This window comes from Sciurus carolinensis, chromosome 9 (genome assembly GCF_902686445.1).
Source record: "Sciurus carolinensis chromosome 9, mSciCar1.2, whole genome shotgun sequence".
In the NCBI taxonomy this organism is placed as follows: domain Eukaryota; kingdom Metazoa; phylum Chordata; class Mammalia; order Rodentia; family Sciuridae; genus Sciurus; species Sciurus carolinensis.
In genome coordinates, this window is record NC_062221.1 from 126693545 (window position 1) to 126716221 (window position 22677).

The 22677-nt window shown below is 36.7% G+C and overlaps 1 protein-coding gene across 1 annotated transcript; it reads right to left on the reverse strand.

Moving 5' to 3' along the window:
• Window positions 1-92: 92 nt before the first annotated feature.
• Window positions 93-12577, reverse strand: Cct8 (chaperonin containing TCP1 subunit 8). The gene is given in 20 exon segments (XM_047565249.1): window positions 93-326; window positions 2714-2833; window positions 3135-3235; window positions 3238-3298; window positions 3376-3447; window positions 4032-4147; window positions 4232-4319; window positions 4393-4416; window positions 4418-4444; window positions 4446-4461; window positions 5440-5618; window positions 6478-6615; window positions 7727-7787; window positions 7894-8059; window positions 8062-8077; window positions 8512-8645; window positions 8648-8660; window positions 9961-10040; window positions 10945-11035; window positions 12431-12577. Coding segments are annotated over 20 exon segments (1641 nt in total). The 5' UTR covers window positions 12491-12577; the 3' UTR covers window positions 93-248.
• Window positions 12578-22677: the final 10100 nt, after the last annotated feature.

The window sequence follows — 22677 nt, forward strand, 5'->3', positions numbered from 1 at the left end:
ATTTTTAATGTACCTGTATCAGTTTCACTGTAGAACTGCTGGGGTTTACAAGATTGAAACAAATTCAGTGCTGGTCAATCAGAAAGTGAGGCTTTTAGAGTAAAACAACACATTTATTTTATCATTCAGCCAAGGATACAAACACAAAACACTTCTTAATTTAAGGAGAATAAGAAAACCATTAGGCAATTCCTAGTGAACTACTGCAAATACAACCTCCACCTACAGTAAGAATTTAGGCCATTCAATCAGTCATTTTGGTCATCATCCCAGTCTTTCTTTCCACTTGGAGGCTTGGGCCCACCAGCTGGTTTAGCCATGATGATCTGTAGAACACAAAAGTTGTGTATAAATTCAAACTTCAGAATTGAGTTATTTTTCTCTTGGCCTAATTTTAAGATTAGGCAATCATCTCAATATAAGCAATCAATTATATACTGCATATGAAACACCATAGCAAAGTTGTTTAGCTTCCTCATTAGAAATTACAGTGAACTTTCAGCAGTGAGAAATCTTCCTGCTTTTGTAGGTAAAAATGGCAACAAAGCCCACACAGATTAGTAAAGGACATTCCAAAACAAGCAGTTTGATAACTTAAGCAGACACATGAAAGTCTTGCATGCATCACTGGAATAAACCAGTCAGTATGGCACCTGATTTGCTATTTATATATGAAGTTCATCTTGCCAACCATCTTTATCCCAGTTTCCTTGTGGTTTAGGAGCTTTAGGTCCACCTGCCAGTTTTGCCATTATAATCTAAAGTAATTGATACATAAAAGTTTAACAATGAAATCTACTACCCATGAGAACCAAACAGTAGCCAAGTGTTTGTTCAAAAACAAATCCAAGCACCGTTTGCTGGCAACTAAAAAAATAAGCCACAAGCCTCTCTAGCTTATCTAAAATGTGCTAGCCAACATTTTCCCCAAGTACAATATAACCATTTCACATCTTAAAGATTTATATTTTAAAACAAAAAAGCTGTTGTGGGCTCAAATAAGTTTGGGAAAAACTAAAACCATTAAGATGAACTAATATTCACTGCTTTCCCAATTATATGAAGAAATTTTTCTGTACAACATCAAGGGATTTGACTTATATTTTAAGTAACATGAACTATGAAACATCTTTACTACATTGAACAGATTTCATACCCATTTTTCAGAAGCCTCTATGAGAAATATAAACCCTAAGGGAGCTGGGGATGTGGCTCAGTGTAGGGAGCTTGTCTAGCATGCGTATGGCCTTTGGTTTGACCCCCAGCAACACAAAAATGAAAAGAACAACAGTTCTCAAAATTTTATTAGGTATCACTATCACCTGGAGGGCTTATTAAAGCTGAATGCTAGACCTTTGGAATTTCTGATTTAGTGGGTGTGGAGTTAGGTCTAAGCAAGATCTTGGATGATGTTGATGCTATCAATTTGGGTACTATACTTCCTTTGAGCATGAATTAAAGAGACATTTGAACAAAGATTAATTCAGCTCCTACTACACAAACCCATGGTTATAGTAATTTGCAAGTCTCTTTCTAGAACATATATTGCATAAAGTCAAGCACAACTGACTTTTTTAAAAGATTAGAATTTATACTAACCCCAGCTTGGCTAATGCAGTTGGATGGGTTCTTCACATATCTTTACGTGCAGAGTGCAAAGACCAGGGGCACAAACCAATAACCTTCCCTACCATCAAACAAAACAGGCTTCCTAGTTTAAAGCCAAAACGTATGAAGTTCCTTTGTGATGGGAATTAAAGGCTTGCATGACATTCGGAGAAGTTTCTCAGGTAAGGAACTTCCGCTATCAGAATTTCTGTTCACGTTTCAGTCTACTTAAGCTACTCGTGTCCCCTTCCACTTTGGGTTCTCCTTTTTATTCTTAACACATATGATTTCTAAAAATCAACAATTCCTTGTGCTTCTATTTTTTTTTTTTTTTTTTTTGCAGTGCTGGGGATTGAACCCAGGGCCTTGTGCTTGTGAGGCAAGCACTCTACCAACTGAGCTATATCCCTAGGCCCTATCATCTTTACTGAAAAACTCAATCATATTCTTATACTACAAACTACCTAATAAGGAGATACAGAACCCCTCTATTAACAAATCTGGCAAACAGCTGCTTCTGTTTTTATTTTGTGGTACTAGGGACTCAGCCTAGGGCCTCCTCCATGTTGGGCAAGTGTCCTACTACTGGAATACACTCCCAGAAATAAGACCTTCTGCTTATTTCTGATAAGTTGAAAGTGGATACCCAGTTCCATTTTTGGTCATTCTCTAGCTATGAAAGAGTCATTCCTTATTCAGAAAAAAGTTTACTTTGTTATGTAATAATCATCAATTGGTCCTTATTGTGCTTAGAGATAAGTATAGTTTTCTATTAATTTTAGCTAGGATTTCTTCCAAGTTTAATTTCATGTGATTTTCACATTGTATATATAATGTGTCCTTAACAAATACAACTTTCTACTTGCTTTGACAATTCTGTGGGCAAATGGATTTCAGTTTTCTCACTATTATTCAATATAATTTAAAACTACAGAAGAAAAAAATTTAAAAAATGCGGGGTGGTACTTGAACATCTCTAAGGTGTGGGGGTAAAGAAATTCCTTTGAATATAATTAGAACTATGCTATATTCTGGTTCTGTGAAAACACTGCTGAGCCATATTGAAACTATCATTTTTAAATATCAAGGTTTCACTTTTGCTCACCTGATCCACTCTGAGTACAGTAACTGCAGCATTAGTAGCCAATTTTATAGCCCAGTATTTTCCCAGATATGTATCTAGAACACCAGCTTCCAACATATCCTTTACAGCAGGAACTTCAGCCTGTCAACACAAAACAGTTTCCATCCTTTTATTTTAAATTATTTCAGGTAAAAATGTTTATATTCAAAAACAAAAACCTGCATGCACGACTCCTAAGTACCACACAAGTAACCATGCTTAAGTACTATATATGAGTATTAATAAACAAAAGGAAAACTAAAAATTTCCTCCATCAGATAAAATAAAAACTGATTTTAAGAAAATCAGTTTACTATTTCTGATTTTTCCTTTTTATGTACTGCTTCTATTTTTAAGTTGTGCATTCACAAAGCAATTAAATCCATGGTGTTTTCTCAAATACCTCTATGTCTAGTCCAACGTTTTTATTTCCTTCTTGGTGAACTGCATAAAGTTTAGAGATTACTTCATTGGCCTTAACTCCAGAGTTTTCTGCCAGTGCCCGGGAATAGCTTCAAATGCCTCAGCAAACTTCTTAATAGCGTACTGCTCAAGTCCAGGACATGTCTAAAACAAAATGTGTTTATTATTGCATTTTATTCAATTCAAGCAATAGGAAGAAAGTTATATAGTAAAAGCCATACCTCTCCATATGATGTGATTTGTTTGGCCAATTCAATTTCTGTTGCTCCACCTCCAGGTACGAGACGTTTATCCTGTTAAGTTGTCCAAACACACACCAAAAAAAAAAAAAAAAAAAAAAAGGCAGTTTCACTTATCTTTTCAGATTCCAGTACTCCATCAGACTAGTTTTCAACCAGGCACCAATACTCAAAATCTACTTATAAACTTGGTAAATGTGAGTGATTAGAGCAAATTTTCTTTCTGCAGTGTCTAGTATATGAAAAGGCAGGACCAAAGTGAAGAATGGGGACAGCCCTGTCTTCTTTATCTGCCATTTCTACGGATAAGGCACTGTGAACAATGCTTTAGCAACTGTTTAGGTAGTACATTAAAATAAAAAACAACAAAAAATTTAACAATAAAGAAATACCCTTGCTTTGCCATTAAGTCCTTTGTACAGTCATTTTAAGAAACTATCATATTCTTTGGCAATTGAAAGGTTAAGCCGTAGGTAAAATTCCAACTGCCTCAGCCTCTACAGTAGCTGAGATTACAGGCATGTATACCACCATGCCTGGTTAAACCACTCATTTTGAAGTTCTCAGAATGCCCAGAAGCACCAACTATGTTTTTAAGACATTAGCGATTACTAAAGAAGCTGCTTGCTAATACTGACCCTTGTGAGAACTTTGAAAGTATTGACGCCATCATCTACTGCCCTTTCTATATCATCCATTAGATTGTCTGTAGAGCCACGAAGTACTATGGTAGAAATGGCACCATCTTCTTTTTCTGTCAATAAATACATTCAGAGATTAAGTAAAAGAAAACAAACATCTCACATTTACACAAATACCTTTTGCAATTACTACATACCATGCTTAAAAACAACCACCTGTGTGTCTCCAACTTCTGAGAGGTAAACATTGTCACAATGTCCTATTTCTTCAAGGACAGGAGGAGTCTATGAAAAAGAGACTGTTATAATAAAATTCAAATGGATGCAACCATCTTTGATTATTTCTCGAAATACATACCAATCTAGGAAGAGCTGTAGCACCCAACTGTTTTACACAGTCTTCTGAGATCCCCATTTTGAGTTCAGCCTTTAAAAAATAAAAGACCTTAAATAGAACTTTTAATTCCGAACACATAGCATATTAAGTGTAGATATCAAATAGAAAACCATATATCAGTCCACAAGTAACATTATTATTTTTCCTTTTTTCAGAGGAAACTTTAAAAAATTAAGGAAGTGACACCAAGGCTTAGATATTTCAGTTGTCATGTGTAGATTATCATGAAACTAAATTTACCTCTGTGCTTTTTGAATACAATGAAATGCTACCCTCCTCCATATTTGGCTTACCCAGTTTGGGGTCAGATATATTTGTTTTTTAAATTTCTTCTTTTTTTTTTTTTAAGATATACATGACAGTAGAGTGTATTTTGACATTATCCATACATGCAGTATAACTTAATTCTAATTAGGATTCCATTCTTGTGGGTGTACATGTGGAGTTTCACTGTGTATTCATATATGAACATGGGAAAGTTATGTCCGAATCATTCTGCTACCTTTCCTATTGCCATCTGCACTTGAGGAAATCAGAGGTTTATAGCTCTAAAACACCAGGGACGTGGTATATACACATAAAACTGCTTTGCTGTGTGCAGTTGTGCATGTGAGAAGAATACAATGATTCACTCTGCACATCTGATTAGGTGTAGGAATGGTAGTAGATGGGAATGGGTAAGTATTTCTAGTGTTCTCCATATAAGTGTTCATGGACTACAAACGAACATAAGCTCTAGGCTTATGTATCATCTCAAGTTGTTCCTTTTACCTGGAATGCTTTTTCCTCTCCCTCTTCTACTGATTGATTCTTCAATTCACTGATTAAATGTGAGGTTTCGCAGAGGCACTTTCTATCCCTCTAGACTAAATTTTTTTTGCTATTCGATCTAATAATTTATATGACCTTATTTCCTTTTATTAACTACCTTCATACAATTGTTGAACTTGTTTGGTATTTCAGTATTAAAACCACTTATTATATTGGTTAATGGAATGCAGCTCTTACCTCACCAACATGATATTGTATTTGTTTGCATAATGAAGAGCCATGTCTGCCACTTTGCCACCAGTTACTATGACATTTGCACCAGTATCAGCAATAGCCTTGACTTGTGCATCCATGAGATTTTCTTCTCCCTTACTAAAATTCATCAATTCTTCAGCAGTCTTTATCAATACTGTTCCCTGGCAAAACAAGTTAAGTATTCTCTTTAAAACCACTTCACTGCTTTGGTGTTCAAAGGCATAGGATAAGATATAACTTAAGAAATAATCTAAGAATTTGGGAGAAAACATGAAAATAAATATGCATGCATTATGAAGCAGAATACAAAATCTATATGAAATCAATGAATTCTCAGCTTGCTCCTCTTTGACCTCCTCACTCCTAAAAGAGATGCATGTGCTCCTCAACAAGTACTCTGGTGGAAAAGTTGGAGAAATACTGCTATTTTAGGTATGTTGGGCAAGTGTTCTGCTTTTTGTCTTTTACAAAAACCAAACAGTATAACCGAAATAGCAAGGATATAATTCTCGAACTTGTCCTAACTGTGTGATTATTCCTAAATGGTCACTCCTCTCCCCAAATCTGGTAAAACCTTTCAAAAGTAACACTTCAGATTTCAAGAATAGAAGGGATGAAGCCAACTACTGCTAACCAAATACAAACCTAAAACTTAATATATATTTTTAAAAACAATTAAAAATTTCAAAGTATATTAGCAATTTTTTCAGATGTTACCGAAAGTCAACATTTAAAAAAACTATTTTCAAAGAGTGCTCAACATATTTCACTTGTTGAAATGTCAAGAGCTATATTATAGAATATAAACAAAACTGGTACCATCTAATGTTTCAAATTCAGAATTTAGTAACTGAATTAGACATCAATATAAAATCTGGCTTAAAAATACATATGACCCTGCAGTTTTCAGTAATTATGAGGTACTTACTAGTTTAAGAGCAAATTCTACATTGAAACTTAAAAACAGTAATATGAAAAGGCAACACAAATTTTCACTTTTAAGTTTTGAAGTCTACATACCTTAGTTTCTGTTATCATGCCATCAAAAGGACAAGAGTACACTGCTATTTTTGCATCTTTGACAGAAGTTACATCACCTTCGGTTTCCTTCTTAAAAACCATCCCATGCAATACTGAAGAAGAATAGATACCAGAGCCCTAAGAAATTGAATACCAAGATCATCATTAGTTCCAAGTTGTTGATTCTGTATACACCAAATATAGCCTTTTGTAAAATGAATACACCAAGACAGAAAACTGGGGATATAGGATGTGATGGTGGGCATAAAGACCTTTCTGCTCAAGGTGGGAATCACTATGGGAATGAGCCATTGTTATGAAAGGGAATTTGTTCTTCAGTGTACTGAGAAGAACTAAAGGTAGAAAACTACTACTTTGAGTCATTTATTCATCCACTTACCAAATTACTTGGTGCCAATAAATCAGGAATCACTACTAGAGAATGAACAGAGAACAAATATCTGTTTTCACTACTAGAGAATGAACAGAGAACAAATATCTGTTTTTTCTTGGTGGTGGTACTGGGAACTGAACCCAGGGCCTTGTGCTAAGTTAAGTACTCTAGCTCTAAGCTACATCCACTAAGTTGTCCAGGTTGGTCTTGAACTTGTGATCCTCCTGCCTCAGGTTTCTGAGTAGCTGATATTACAGGTGTGTGCCAGGTTAAAAATTCTGCTCTGATAGGTTTGCAATTTAACAAGCAAGGTGTGTGGAGACAGAAGACACATAGCACAGTTACAAATACATAGAGAGCATACATACTACGTAAGCTAAATTCAACCACAGTAATTGGTATGCCAATGTGCTAAACCATTCCAACTATGTTCTACTATGAAGCACATGAAAATTTTTATCAAAAATGTACTTCAGAAAAAAACCCTCAATGTTTTGATTTTATCATTACATTGTGAATTTTATTAATGTAAGGGTAAAAACAACATTCACCCACTCAAAATTGTCCAAGTGTATTATAAAAATTAATCATACACAAAGAAGGCAAAGAAATTAGTATTTTGCTTTATACACTATTCTCAATCCAACAGGATGGCAGGGAAAACTGACAATAGGAAACATGTCAACAGACTTGAATTTAATAAGTAATATCAGAACCTAGTAATACTAAATGTTATAAAATGATGCTCAAAAGATAGTTAAGCACCAAGTGTCTAAATTAATTTTAGATCTTTTTTTTTTTTTGCAAACAATAACTGACTCATTTACAGAATGTTAATAAATTTTCTAAACTTACCAGAATTTTACAAACCCTGATGTTATCAACATTGAAATGACCAGAATCAGGAAAATAGATACTGTTAAGAAAATGAGACAAATAAAAAAAATATTTTGAGACAATAGAGAAAATATTATAGTCATGTTAAAGATATTTTAATTTTGGATCCTTTCATTTACTAGTACTTACCACATGCCTGAGCAATAAGCTTGGCTAGAAACGCTTCATTTCCATACTGTTTACTCATTATGGAGGTACGAAGCAGAGATGACACTTCATCAACATCTCTAAGGTTTTTTGCAGAACAACATACCAAATCAGGAAGAATCTCATGGGCTTTTCTGCAGGCTATTCATAACCTTCTATGACCTAAAATGAAAAGAACAAAAGCATTTCTTTAAAACACATACTTTTCACATGACTTAAAGTCCTTTTTTTAATAACCCAAAGAATGTGGGTATTGATATAAAATGACAAAAGTATACTTACAGGCTAATGTATGGCAGACCTACTAGTTATGAGAAAAGGTTTTGGAGACAACCCAAATTTGAATTCCAGCTCCTCCACTTACTAGCTACAGAATCTTGTGCAACATTTTTCTCACTGTCCTCATTGAAAAGAAAATGGGTTATCGGGCCTAACAGGATTGTTCTGATGATAAAATGGTACTGCAAATGAAGTACATGTATTCCTGGCTCAGAGTAAAGTGCTCAATGTTAGCTATTCCTTTGCTAACGATCTTAAATTTTAAGCAATATACAGACAAAAATTAACTAGGAGTAAATTATAAAATGAACACTTGCCTCTGAAACTGACAGGCCAATCCTCAGAAGTTCTTCAGCTAATTCCAGAAGAGCTCCAGCAAATACCAGAACAAAGTTTGTGCCATCTCCAACCTCTTGCTCTTGCATATGAGAAGCCATTACAATCATTTTGCAGCAGGATGCTGTACCTGGTATAAAAAGGAATACCGAGTACAAACATTTGATCCTTACAGTAACATAAAATCATTAATTTCCATTTCTTAAACAGACTTTAATTTCCCTGTAAGTCAGTTAATACCATTTGATTAATCTATGCTACAAAAAGTGTGGTCACAAGAAAATCAAGCTCTTCTAGGTCTATAAACACAAATACCTAACTACAAATGAAAAGAAATGTGAAGCACATCTTTTGATGGCAGTCACCCATTACACACAACTCCATAAGATTCAGCACATCATTATGTGTTCCTTAAATTTAAAATAATGCAATTCCTATCACTATATCCAGATATTAAGTCTTTAGAGGGAGAAAAACAGACATCACTTAATTTGGTTAAGACCCTCAATATTAGTTTCATTATATGTTCCTGCCATAAGGGCTATCACTTTTGATTTATAAAAAAGGAATGTAAAATTTTTCTTAAAAGTCTATAAATATTTACATAATTTTGTTCTTAGGAGTTCATTTCAGATACCTTTACAGAAACAAGTAGTGAGTAGTGATGGCCGTAAAAAAACCAGTTAATACTGTGCTATTGTTATCTTGATAGTATCCTTATTATACTTTAATAATTTCTGAGAACATCATAGCGTATAAAATCAACATTTACAATGAGCTCCTCCACAAATAATTTGAGGAGTTAAATATGTCCTTGAAAATACTGTTGTTAAAGTATCTGTAGTTTCATTTAAAACAAGATTAAGTTCTTTATAGGCCAAGCTTTAGGAAAATTCCCTGAAGTTGATTGAACATATCCTTCAATTACAATGCAGCTATATGAGAAATGGCTATGTGCATTTAGGTGCCAGACCTTCCTCATAACCCTGCCAGTAGTATCTACTCTATAGGTCATAATATCAAAACTGCTGCTGAATAAAGCAAAATTCCAATTTTTGTTTAGTGTTCTGATTATTTTTGTTTTTATTTTCGAAAATCAAATAGTTTGATCAAAAAAGTTTTGCTTATCAGGTATTTCTGTATTTTGGAATAGTTCACTTTATTGTCACTCTAAAATCAATTTGACATTATTAGCAAATGTTTAATCATCATTAATCCCTCCAAACATTAACAACTTAAGATTTTAAAAATAAGTTTAAAACATTAAACCTAGAGCTGTTTATACCTCTGCATAACAAAATTTCAAGGTGGAAAAAGTAGCCCTTTTATATTCAATCTGAAGTAAGAAATTTTCACCTATGCCATAAAATATACTTAATTTTTGATGCCATCAAAACATTTCTTGGTTGTTTCAAAAAGAAAGAACTTACTTCTAGCTCTCTTAATATAGTGGCTGCATCATTTGTCACAAACAACTTCTCCATGTGGTTGATGACCATTTTGTTCATGCCTCAAAAATAATAGTTAAAAAAAAAAAACCATTATTACTCAAAATATTTTCCCAAACACCTAGGAAAATAGTCAAGAAGTACAAATCTGTATTTACTTCTTAAACAGTGTTGTAAAAATTCAATACATACTATATGTTCCATTCTATCTCATAGACCAATGGGCTTTCCCTGATTACACATCCATATTACATCTTTCATTTCTAATTTTCCATGTTACCAAGAAGTATGCCAAATCTTATAGCTGATTTACAAGTTGTTTGCAACATGCTGGCAAGTAAAAGTGCTCAATAAACGGAAAGTATGTTAACATGTATAAAAATCAAAATAATCTACTTATATTTAGTTTAAAGCTTATTCCATAGATTTGTATCTTAATTTCAATAGTTGAAGGTAAGAAGAGAAAAGTTTCCCTTAACTTAGGTCACTTTAAATTTTTTTTTTAATTATAACTTTGGTACTGGGGACCGAACCCAAGGGTGTCTAACCACTGAGCCACATTCCTATCTCTTTTTTAAATTTTGAGACAGGGTCTTCCTAAGTTGCTGAGGCTGGCTTTGAACTTGGCAATCCTCTTGTCTCAGCCTTCTGAGTCTGTGGGATTACATGTGTCACAAGTTCAAGGGTAGTCTGAGCAACTAAGGGAGACTCTGTCTCAAAAAAAAGGGAGCGGGAAGTGAAAGTGCTATAATTTTTATATCCTTCCAATATAATAAAAATAACAATTTGATTGCTATTTTTCTAGAGATCTAAGTTGCTGATTAAAAGTTGGAAATGTACTAGTATTACTGAACAATGAAATAAACTTTCAAAACCATACTGTAAATATAACCCTCAAAACAAGTTTGAAAGAAAAATAAACAGGGTTCCATTATTGTGTTTTTAAAACATGAATTTGGAAATTACCATTTGGTCCATATGCTGTACGAGTAGTTTGGGCAAGTTCCTTGCAAGCTTGTATATTTCTAAACACAGCCTCTTCTAATCCTGAAAAATGCTGTAAAATAAAACAAGACAATAAACAAGAATTTCCCAGCACAAGATGTCTTTGCTGTTCTTCTAATAAAAATATTGTTGGAGTATTTCATACATGGGGTCCAGATATTGAATGGTTGGTTACCAATCTCAGTTTCTGGCTAACTTATATGACCTTGGGCAATTTTTTTCACTTGTAAATCCAGACAATAATAGTACCTACCTCACAGGATTGTTGAGTCAATCACGCAAGATTTACACACATAAACATGGTGCTTGATACTTTAAATGAGCCACAAATTTCCTCTTTAGTTGAATGATTAAGAAGGGTGCTTTTTAGGGACTACAGAGATCTATTTATACATCAAAACCCAGGCTTTTAATTTTTATGTGTAGTGAAAAGTAGGGGAGGAGTGCTAAGTCCAATTAGAGAAAGGATGTAAGATTTCTCAGGGTAAAGTATCTTTTCGGAGTTAGCAGTACCAAATTTTTAAAAAATATATTCTTAAGAGTTGTCAATGGACCTTTATTTATTTTTATTATTTATATGTGGTGCCAAGAATCGAACCCCGTGCCTCATGCAAGCTAGGCAAGTGCTCTACCACTGAGCCTCAACTCCAGCCCAGCAGTACCAAATTTAAAACTAAGATTTCAGCCTGACATTTTTAGGGGAGTAACCAACTGTTATTAAAAAAACAAAAACAAAAAAAACCAACATATACATTAAATCCTGACATTTACTTAGTATACAAGTTACCTCCAAAGTGTGTCCTATAAACAAGAACCTAGCTCCCTCCACCTTCCATAAAACCTTATATTCAACCACACTATATTTTTTAAAAAATTATGCTCCTGAAATTATGTTCAAGACCATAAGCTGGTTACAGTTAAGTTGGGACCAGAAACCCTTTGGATTGTCCTACTACCAACACAATTTCTCATTTGGAAAGAGGCAACCAAGAATTGGCTGGCTCCTGTATCTAAGCCCTCCTGTCGGGAGGGCCGCCTCCTTCTCCCTCCCCAGCCTGTAATCCATGAACTGTGTGTTAATCGGCCTCCCAGTTCCTAGGGCAATTTTATCTCGTCCTTCAACTTTACTCTTACAAATCCCTTTAAGGAGCCTAGTGAGTCCCCTTGTACTGACGGAGGGAGAAAAGGCAGGAGCCGCAAGACGCTTCCCCAGTTAGACTGTGTGGATCCTCCACACTGCCGCCTCGGATCTCCCCGGCATAAGGAGAACAAAAATGACTCGGGTTTTGGCGGCGAGTCTCTCGGGTACTCCTTCCTCCCTTTCTGGAATCTTCTCCTTCCCCGGCCGCCGTTCCAGGGGAGCACGCCCGGCCCGTTAGCAGGCCCGGCGAAGCCGCCGCAACCCCACGCCGGCTCTCCCGCCTCACCCTCTCATTTCACCCCTTACTTTCGCTCCCTCCTTGAGCATCTGGGCAAAGCCCGGGGCCTTGGGGACGTGAAGCGCCATGGCCAGCCTGCACAGAGCCGTTCACGCGCTCGGACGGAAGAACGGGAGGAAGCGGCCGACACGCACAGCCTTCTGGGGACGCTGCGTGCCGCCCGCCTCTCGCTCCGCCTCTCTCTCCCTCCGACCGCCTGGCTTGAATCCTCGCGATACTAGAGTAGTTCCCGCAGCCAGCGACGATCTGACGATCCCCGATCAGGTCGAACGATCCGGCCGAGCGCAGGGAGCGCATGTGGGCGGGTCTTTGGTGATGCAAACGCGGGGAGCTCGGGATAGATTCTCTGGCATTTGCCGTTTCTGACCCGTAAATCACACTTCCTAAACTTAATGTTCATAAAGTCTTCCAGACCCAGGCACCAGCGTCAGGACAGGTGTGCCCTTTGTCCTGAAGCGGTGCCCCTGTCTTCATCCCCCCAAACTATCCTTGGGTGTTGGCTCCGGGCTGGGAACTGTAGGAGGCACTGGGAATGTAAGGTGCCCATCAAAACCTGTCGCGTGCTCACAGGTGCCAGGTTCCGTGTGCTTTGCTTTACCTGCGGCATCTTTGTTAATGATCCAGCTGATAAATTAATATTATCATCTCCATTTTATAGAAGGGAAACGGAAACTCACAAAAGGAGAATAACATACCCGAGATCACAGAGCAAATGCATGTTATGAAGTCACGATTCCCACCTAGCTCAGCCAGATTGCAACGTGCACGTTCGTAACCACTATCTGTATTCCTTTTTTCTACTTCTTGGAAACCCAAACTCTTTTTTACAAGAGTTTCCAAGTCTGACTGCTGTGTCTTTCTACATGAACACACACTGATTTAAAAAAGAATAGTTTTCACAGTGGAAGTAATCTCGTAGAAACCAGAGAGCACAAAACGTTTTCGGTGGGTTCTTTGACTTGAATATAAATTCAATATAAATTAAACTGGCACAGACCTAGTGCTCCTTAAGAAATAATCGCATGTGTATCATGAGTTACATTTTTTTTCCTAATAAGCTTTTAAAATACATCATTATGAAAAGAAGGTTTTCTTGTTACGTCAAAAACATTGGGAAACGTTTCCGGAGATCAGCGGATCTCAAAGTGTGGTCTAAGGACTTCTGAGGTTCCTCAAGACCCTTTTCAGGATCCATTAGTACAAAAGTACTTTCATCGTAATAGTGAGGTATTTCCTCGTTTATTCTGGTGGGGCGTTTTCTAGAGTCCTACATGATGTTGATATTACAACAATTTGGAAGGTAGGAGAAGGCGGTTGTCCTTTATTAAACCACATATAAAAGATTTGCAGAAATGTGAAACAATGCCACTCTTCTCATTTTCTTTTGTTGTGGAAAATAGTTATATTTAATAAAATACGTGTGTAAACGTGATTTTATTGTAATTTTAAAACATTAATATTTAAAGGCATCAAATTAATTCATAATACAGCAACTATCAATAGTTAAAATCCACAAAACAAAAGGTCTTTGAGAACCTCAACATTTTTTAAGAGTCTAAAGGAGTTCTGAGACTGCCACATTTGAGAACCACTTCAACAGAACAATTAAAACGAATCAAGATTTTCTCATGGATTAGCTAAAAAATAAATAAAAATACATTTCTTTAACTCAGAATATTACAGACATAACTGACATAAAATAATATTGAAAGGGGCTAAAATGACATAAAATCTGATTAATTAAAAATCACTATAAGGAATCAAACCTTGAGAAAATTTATAACTAGACCCTTGAAAATTAAACTTGAGGGCAAAAACAATTGATGAAACAAATTTTCTTTGAAAGTTTACAGTAAAGTTGATCTTACATTGATTTTATAAAGCATAAATGGGGAGAATTGAAATCAAGGTAAATCTATATGGTAACTTATCAAGAAATTAAAATTATTTATTGCAAGAAACATGCTTTTTGGATGAAACTGTTAATTTTGTGATTTGAGTTGAACTGTGTTCATAATTACAGAATCAAAACATCAAAGGCAACATTTCCACTGGGTTCAAATAGTGGGTCAAATATTCCTCACTCGGAAAGAAGGAAAAAAAGAAAGAGGAAGGAAGGAAGGGAAGGAGGAAGGGAGGGCAAATTTTTATCGTGGCTTCAGGATCTAGGTTCTGGCCCCTGCTCATCTCATTTGCATTTTCTTCCTCTTGGCCTTTCTGTCTGTCTTCTGGTCACAATGTTCAGCTTGCCTCTTCTGCGTGGAGTTTTCACGCAGTTCTCTTTAGCTACAACGTTCTTCACTTCCTTTTGGCTTAGTTTGTTCTAGTCCAATAAGCAAACACTTTCCTTAGAAACCTTTGATGACTCCCAGGACATTCCTCCTTGTCATGGTGATAGCTTCTGTGCTTCTCCTTCAGAGCACTTACCACACTTGTCACGGCAAAAGTTATTTATCATCTTTCTCAACCAAGGTAGGTACTGTATCACCAGTACTTACAATTAGGCATTGTATGGAATAAGGTATCAATAAATGGCTGTCAAATGAACTAATGGACAATATATGTGTGTCCAGAGAAGACCAAAGAAGTAGAATGCTAATGTTTGTGTCCCCTCAAAATCCAACTGTTAGAATCTTAATTCCCTCTATGGCCTTTTGGAAGGTTATTAATGGGATTAGTACCCATTAGTACTTGTTATGGATCAGGGCTTTATGGGCAATGACCAACAGACTCCATTTTACCTTAAAACTCTATGTCATGTAAGAAATGCTTCTCCTGTGAGAAAACCTACCAACAGATGCTTAGTGTAGCATGTTTGGCAACACAAAATGGCAATTCTTATACAATGTAAAACTGTTTACCTTTTTGGTTCACATTTTTTCTTGGGCAACCCTAACTGCATAGAATGCTAATGTTATCTGGACATTAGTAACTATTATTATATTGTACTCAACTAGGGTTGTCTTGACCTACTTCCCCTTCTGCTTATGATTTTAGATTTCATGATGTTTGTTTGTAGTTTTGAATCATAGAAACAGCCATTTATGATTAATGTACTGACATGCTTTAAAAGGTGTGCTCTAACCCCTAAAGAGTCGAAGGGTGTAGGCTTTGCAACCTCCCCTTGACCCACCAGCTGGTGAACAAATGTTCCATTTCCTGCTTCAAGATTGACTCAGTGATTTATTGCAATCTTGTCATAACAACCCTATAAGAGAGAGAGAACCAAGCATGTTTGCCCTTCCATCATGTGAAGATGCAGCTAGATAGCGTCATCTGTGAGCCAGGAAATGGACCCTCACTATACCTGTCCACAACTTGAACTTGGACTTCCCAGTCTCCAGAACCGTGACAATTAATTTCTGTTGTTTATAAGCTACCCAGTCTGTGCTATTTTGTTATAGCAGCCCAAACAGACTAAGACACAACAGGTGTGGTCTCTATTCTTCCCAGGTAGGCTTGTGTACTTGTAAATCCGTGAACAAAACAATCAAGATTTGTCCGGAAGTTTGTAAAAGGTCAAGGAGATTCTAGATTTCTGCTATTTTGATCCAAGAGTCTGGAACCCTTGTGTTAAGTGCCAACTGAAAATATGGGACTCTAGCTCCTCAAGGAGAGAGCTAAAACCCTTTAACTACCCATTTAGGAGGTACTCTACCATGGGGCTTGGATGTTTAATCCAGCTAGACTCCAATAAGGACTGAGTTCATCATTTGTTTTCATGTTTTCTTCTCCTTTGTTTGCCTTAAGGTTTCTTTCTTTCTTTATGTTGCTCAGGCTGGCTGGAACTCCTGAACTCAAGTGATTCTCCTGTATCAGCCTTCCAAGTACTGCGGACTACAGGTGTGTGCCACTGTGTGTGACTATTTGTCTTAAAATTTTAATCTCTACTTTAGAATGGTAATATTTTGCATTGTCTACATGTTATAATTTTTTGGTTTTCATATTTAATTTATCAACTCCTAAAAATCTTCAGCCTTTGACTTTCTTTTTTTCTTTTTATTGTTTATTTCACTTTACTAGATTATCTTGTTTCTATTAAATTTTAATTCATCCTCTTTGGTTTTAGATTTTATGACTTGTTTTTTGTTGACTTGTTATTTATTTCAGTTTCTTTTTTTAAATGCTCTTACTGTATAAACTTACATTTTTTTATGTTTTAATCACATTTTTGAGTTTAAGGGGGTGCAATAATTTATACCCCGTTCCTTTTCTGGTTTGAAAACTGTAAAAGTTAATTGGGGTCGAGCTATACGGGTTAAGGGGAGAGCTAATAAAGAGGCAAGCACACAGAATGGCGAAGAATAGGAAGTGGCCTCCGTGGAAAGTCAGTCCAGTTTATTATCTATTATCTATTCCAGGTCATATCAAATTACATTAGGTTACGTAGTGAGTTAGATCACATAACTTACTTGCTTCTCAGAGTCCACTGGTACCAAAGATTATTATAATAAGATAATGTCTCCAGGCCTCAAGGACAGAGGAGTTGCAGAGTATTTCTAAGCCATTCAAACAGAAGGCCTATTATTGTCTGAGGAGTTTTGCTCAACTCAAGGACATCGATCCTCTGTACATTGACTGGCCTGAAATCCCTACAACTCCCCTTTTTTTGTTTTGTATGGCCTGTTGAATAGACATGACTTGTCTTCTGCTTAAGGAAGGTGGAGGGAGAAAGCAAGGCAAACATTGGCAAAAACAAACATAGCATAATAAGGCAAGTATCAATAAACATTCTCCAATGAAAAGCTGTTTGACCCATGTAAATTTGATAGCCATGAGTATAACCAGTCTAATAATCCCACCATGAGGTTAACCAGTCTAATAATCCCCATCTCCATCATCTTGTGCACCTTCTTTACCATGTCTTTAAGTTGATCCAATTCCCTTTGAATGGGGTTACTATTATCAGTTAAATTGAAACAACACATACTATTAATTCCTGGTATCCCCTATGATGTAACAACAGCAAATAATCAATAGCAGCCTTATCAACAAGAATAACTTGACAGATACAATTTTTTAGAAGAATTAACAATTTCCACTAAGTACGGGGGTACCACCAACAAGGATACAACAACAGAGAAAGAACACAATAATAGCTAGCTGTTGCCGCCCGCGCAAGAGTCACGCGGATATTGTTACCGCCTGCAGCAACAATTGCACAGGTATTTATCGTAGGTGGACTGGAAACTGAGCTACTTCTATTATCTTTCTCTTTAGTGCGCTGCTTTCTTGCTTGTTCACTTGTTCCCTAGCTATAGAGGAAGAAAGGCTTTGAGAGGAGAGAGAGAGAAAGAGACTTTGCTTGAGAGAGACTACACTTTCAGAGATCTATATCTTCTTAATTCTGCTGCTTCTTCTTAAAGGTGCATCCTGCATCCTGCGTCCTTCACTCTGCTATCTAGAGGTGTGGCTTTACTTCTCCATTCTGCAATCTGCAACCCGAGGTGCTGCTTAACCGTTGCTTATCCGTTTATCCCTTCTACTAGCTGCTTATCCTAGGTGCTTCCTATAGGTCTTATATACCTAAGGCAGTCAATCAGTTAGGATTAGCACAATTGAGGCACGCCTCTCGGTACCAATGAAGAAAGAATGAGGAATATCTGTTGACCGCTAGCACAAAGGAGACATTAACTAATCAGGCAAGTAGTAGATCACACCGTGTTAACATTAATTATGCGCCACCTCTTGGCTCAACGCCAGCCGCCATCCTAGGGTTACCCAAACATGTCTTCTGCAGCCAGTATGGTTGTGGAATTGGGGGTAAGTTTGGCAAACAGAGCTGTAATCAAATTTTCTGGGGTACATTCTAAACACATCTGGGCTAGGAATTGTTGAGCAGATGTTGTTAAATTTTCTATATCCCCCCAAGTCACTAGACAATTCGAAGACTGAGGGCCTCTTGGGCCTCTTGTTCTTGTTGGGGGTTCCTTTTTTTGAATCAGAGTCCTCTTCATCCAGTGTCAAATGGAATTTGGGAATTGGATTGTGAAGTCCTCAATACCAACTCAAGATGATTGACAGGTTTCACACACCTGGCAGAAATCCAGAGAAGATCTTTAGAAGTAAGATTGCAGCTTATCCTCTCCTGCAAGTAATCAAGGTGCAGAGGCCCACCATATTGGATCTGTTGGAACTTGGTGTTTTACATAAATATTTGGTTGTGGTTCCTTAGGGGTAAAATGCCTGTCCCAGGCAGAGGAACAGTGATTATCTTCATACTGTACATAAGAGCATTTATTGTAACAAGGCAATATTGAGAGCATTATTAACATGAGCAAGGCTAGGTCTCTTTTGTTTTTGTTTCAAAAGGCATGTTTTAAGCATGTGATGTGCACATTCAAACTAAGGCCTGTCCAGTAAGATTATGAGGAATTCCATGAGTTAGAGTATAGTCTGTTGATTACAAAACTGAGCAAAGGCACTAGAGTATAAACAGGGGCATTGTCAGTTTTTAATGATGAGGTTTACCCATGGTGGCAATGCAAAGGAGCACATGAGAGACACAGGCTGAGACCTTCTCTGAACGATGTGCACTGGTCTATATAAGAACTGAGGATGTATCTATGGTTACATGTAAAAAGGAATAGGGGTGGAAGGGAGAAAAATGAGTTAATGCCCATTTGTCAAAGGGCATTAGAGTGTAAACCTTGAGGGTTTACAGTTTCCAAGTAGGGGAATGAAAGGGAGTGCAATGAGAGCAATTATTTAACAATGAAACAGGCCTGTTGAGAGGAAATAGAAAAGGTTTTCATTAAAGAGTGAGAATTTTGATGAAAAAATTGTGTGATTCCATGGCATCTGAAGAGGATAAAGTGATTTATAGTAGCATCAGAATGAGCATTTCTTTCAGTGAGCGGTCCAGGAATCTTAGTGTGGCTATGTATGTGAGCAAGAAATACTGGAACAAAAAATACGGTACGGGATGTGTACAATCCTGTAAAAGAGACTGAAGAGTGATAACAGAGTCCAATGACGTGATAAAATTGCAAAGGAAATATGAAACATCAGTTTGGCTATATAGTGACAATCTGTAATAATGTTAGGGTTGTGGGAAGCATATGAAAAGCCAAATAATTGCAGCTAGTTCTGCTTGTGAGGAGAATCTTGAGGCAATGTGTAATAATCAGTCCATTTTTTTTTAATCAATGAATATAGATACCACACTGTTGTTTTTCTCCTTCAGTATAAACAGTAATTCTGCTGGAAAGTGGAATGGAGGAGATTATAGAAGGAGCATGAGAGACTTGACACAATAAGAAAAGGCATTCATCCGGAGGTGCATGAAAAGCAATAGGAGCTAAAAATCAGTTAAGACAACTTGATAATATGAAGAAAACTGTAAATACTGTAAATATAAAGTCTTTCCTTAAGTAAGATAAAGTACATGAATATCTCTTCTTGTAAGAGATAATCCGATTGTGACCATCTGAGATCAATTGAGCAAACAGATCAGCATAAAGGAGAACATTTCTTCCTGAAAAGTAAGGAGAATATAGCCACTCTATTATATATATAAGTTTGATTATAAATGGCAACAACTGCAGCAAAGGCATAAGGTTTCCTGTAACCATTATTAGAGATAAAGGAACATTGAATGTTGGGAGAGTATCTATAGAACTGTAGATAATTTCTCATTAGCACGCTGGAGAGCTGCAGTCAGTGCGGAGGTTAATTGGAAAAACTGGTGGGATTACGTTGCTTTTTCAACAGCTGAAAAAAAGGCAACAGCGTATCAGTAAATAAAGAAATATATGGCCGAGTCCAATTTAAATGTCCTAAAAATTGTTGCCAATGAACTAAGGAAACTTGAAGGAAGAGTCAATTTTGGAACATGATGAATGGAATAACATTGGAGAATTTTATGTCCTAAATAGTTTAATAGGAGTTGTCATGGAATTTTTTCTGCGGCCACATGGAGGCCAGATTGTAATAGAATGTGTTGCAATTTAGTTAAAGTATCTTCTGTAAATATTGGCCCAGCAATCAAAATATCATCCATATAATGATAAACAAGAATATTTGGAAATAATTTTTGGAAAGGCTGAAGAGCCTTATTCACAAATGTTGATATAACGTGGGACTATTTAACATACCTTGAGGAAGAACTTTCCACTGACATCTGTGAGCAGGCTTATGATGATTGGAAACAGGAACTGTAAAGGCAAATTTTTCTCGATCATCAGGAAAGAGAGGAATAGTAAAAAAATAAAAAATCAGTCTTTTAGCCTATTACATATAAGGGAAAATCCTGAGGAATTAGACTAGGGTTAGGCAATCCACACTGAAGTGGATGCATAGGTCATATACATTTATTAATTTCTCTTAAATCTTGTAAGAATGTCCATTTCCCTGATTTCTTCTTTGTGATAAAAATGGATGTATTTCATGGACTTGTAGAAAGTTCAATATGTACCAATTGTAACTGTTCTTGAATGAGGGCCTCTGTGGTTGCCACCTTCTCCTTAGACAATGGCCATTGTTCTACACAGACAGCAATGGTGACCTTCCATTTTAATGGCAAGGTGGTCAGTTCTGCAGAGGCCTCTATAAAAAGATGACTCCATAGACTTTTGTAGTCTGTGTAAGATGTCTTTGCCCCCTATACAGAAGGGAATTGCCATAATGTATGGTTTAATATGAGTAATAACTTGCTATGGATTGGAAAGGGTGGAGCATCGCAACCATAAAGAGCTTTTAAACCACCTGTTTATTATTTCCTTCTATGCCCCCAAGCTGGGATGACCCCCTGTAAGGGCCATGCACGAGGCTTACATTGAGACAGGTATAACTAACATCAGCACCAGTGTCCAAAAACACTGTGATTGACTGCTCATTTAAATAAGATTAATTTTGGTCTATTTTCAGTAATAGGTAAACATGCTCTAATAATAATAATGGAACCAAATCCTGCATTCCCTCTTTCATTCAGGGGTTGTTGGGCAGAAATATAAGGAATGAAAATTAATTGAGCTATGGAGGATCCTTTGGGGGAGATTTAAGGGCATATGAAACCAAACTTGAATGTATATTATACCAGTGTAATCAGAATCAGTCACTCCAGGACTTATAGTTTTCCTTCTTTAGCACTTTGGGAGCAGGGCAAAATTAAACCAAAGGTACCTTTGGGTAGAGGTCAGTGAATTGGGTAGTAATTGTACAGATTTCCCCAGGAGACATATATGAGCATCCTCAGTAGTAATCAAACCTATTCTTGTGCTCCCTCTAGTGGCATGAAAGGATTTGTGGAAGGACTTCTGTTTGAATTAGAAACATTTGTGAAGGAGACATGTGCATCCACAGGTGAAAAGGGTTCCTCCTCCTTTGGCCCTAGGTTGGGAGGTGACTGTAAATGGGTTTCCTGACATGTCTGTTTTAGATCTGCATTGATTAGCCCAATGAAATCCTTTATAACAGATTTTACATTTCTGATTGGACTATTTTTGTGGTCCAATTTTTTTTTTTTTTTTTTTTAACAATTGTAACTAAGTTTATCCGGGGGTTTTAAAGCAGCAGCCAGTAAATCCACTTTGTGAGTTTCAGTACCAACATTCTGACATGCCTTTATTAAATCAGAAAGTGTAGTATCCACTTTATGATAAACAGATTTCATTATTTCCTTACAATCTTGGTTGGCACTTTCATAAACCAGTTGTTTGGTCAGAATTTTGGCAGCTTCCAAATTGTCTACTTGTCTTTCAATAGCTTTAGTCAATTGGTTAATGAAATTAATAAAGGCTCCCCTGAGACTTGTTGAATTACAGTAAAGGACTTGGAAGGACCCTGAGTGTCTGGGATCCTCCACCATGCCTTTAAAAACTAAAGTTCTAATCTGGGCAATGGCGGCTGCAGGCAATAGAACTTGTTGTTATATCCCTCTTTGCCCCTGCCAAACAAGTCCTCATAATCAATTTTAACATTTCCTTGAGCATTATCCTCAGTTTGAACACAGGCTAGATCAGAATATTCTTGTAAAAACACTGTATTTTGGGCAGGAGAAGTAACCATCTTCACCAATGCTTTCCAATCACTGGAACAAAGGCATAACCCATTCCCAGCCCCTCAATCATATTAAGAGTGAAATTACTATTAATTCCACTCTCCAACGTCATCCTTCTTAATTCTTTAAACAGAGCAAAAGGCAATTGTTCATATTCTGGCTGATTAGCATTGTTTAATCTAAGGGGGCAGAGAGCCAAGGTCTGAGTTTCTTCCTCTGCAGCTGCCTGCCTGGACATTCAGATAAAGGAGACTG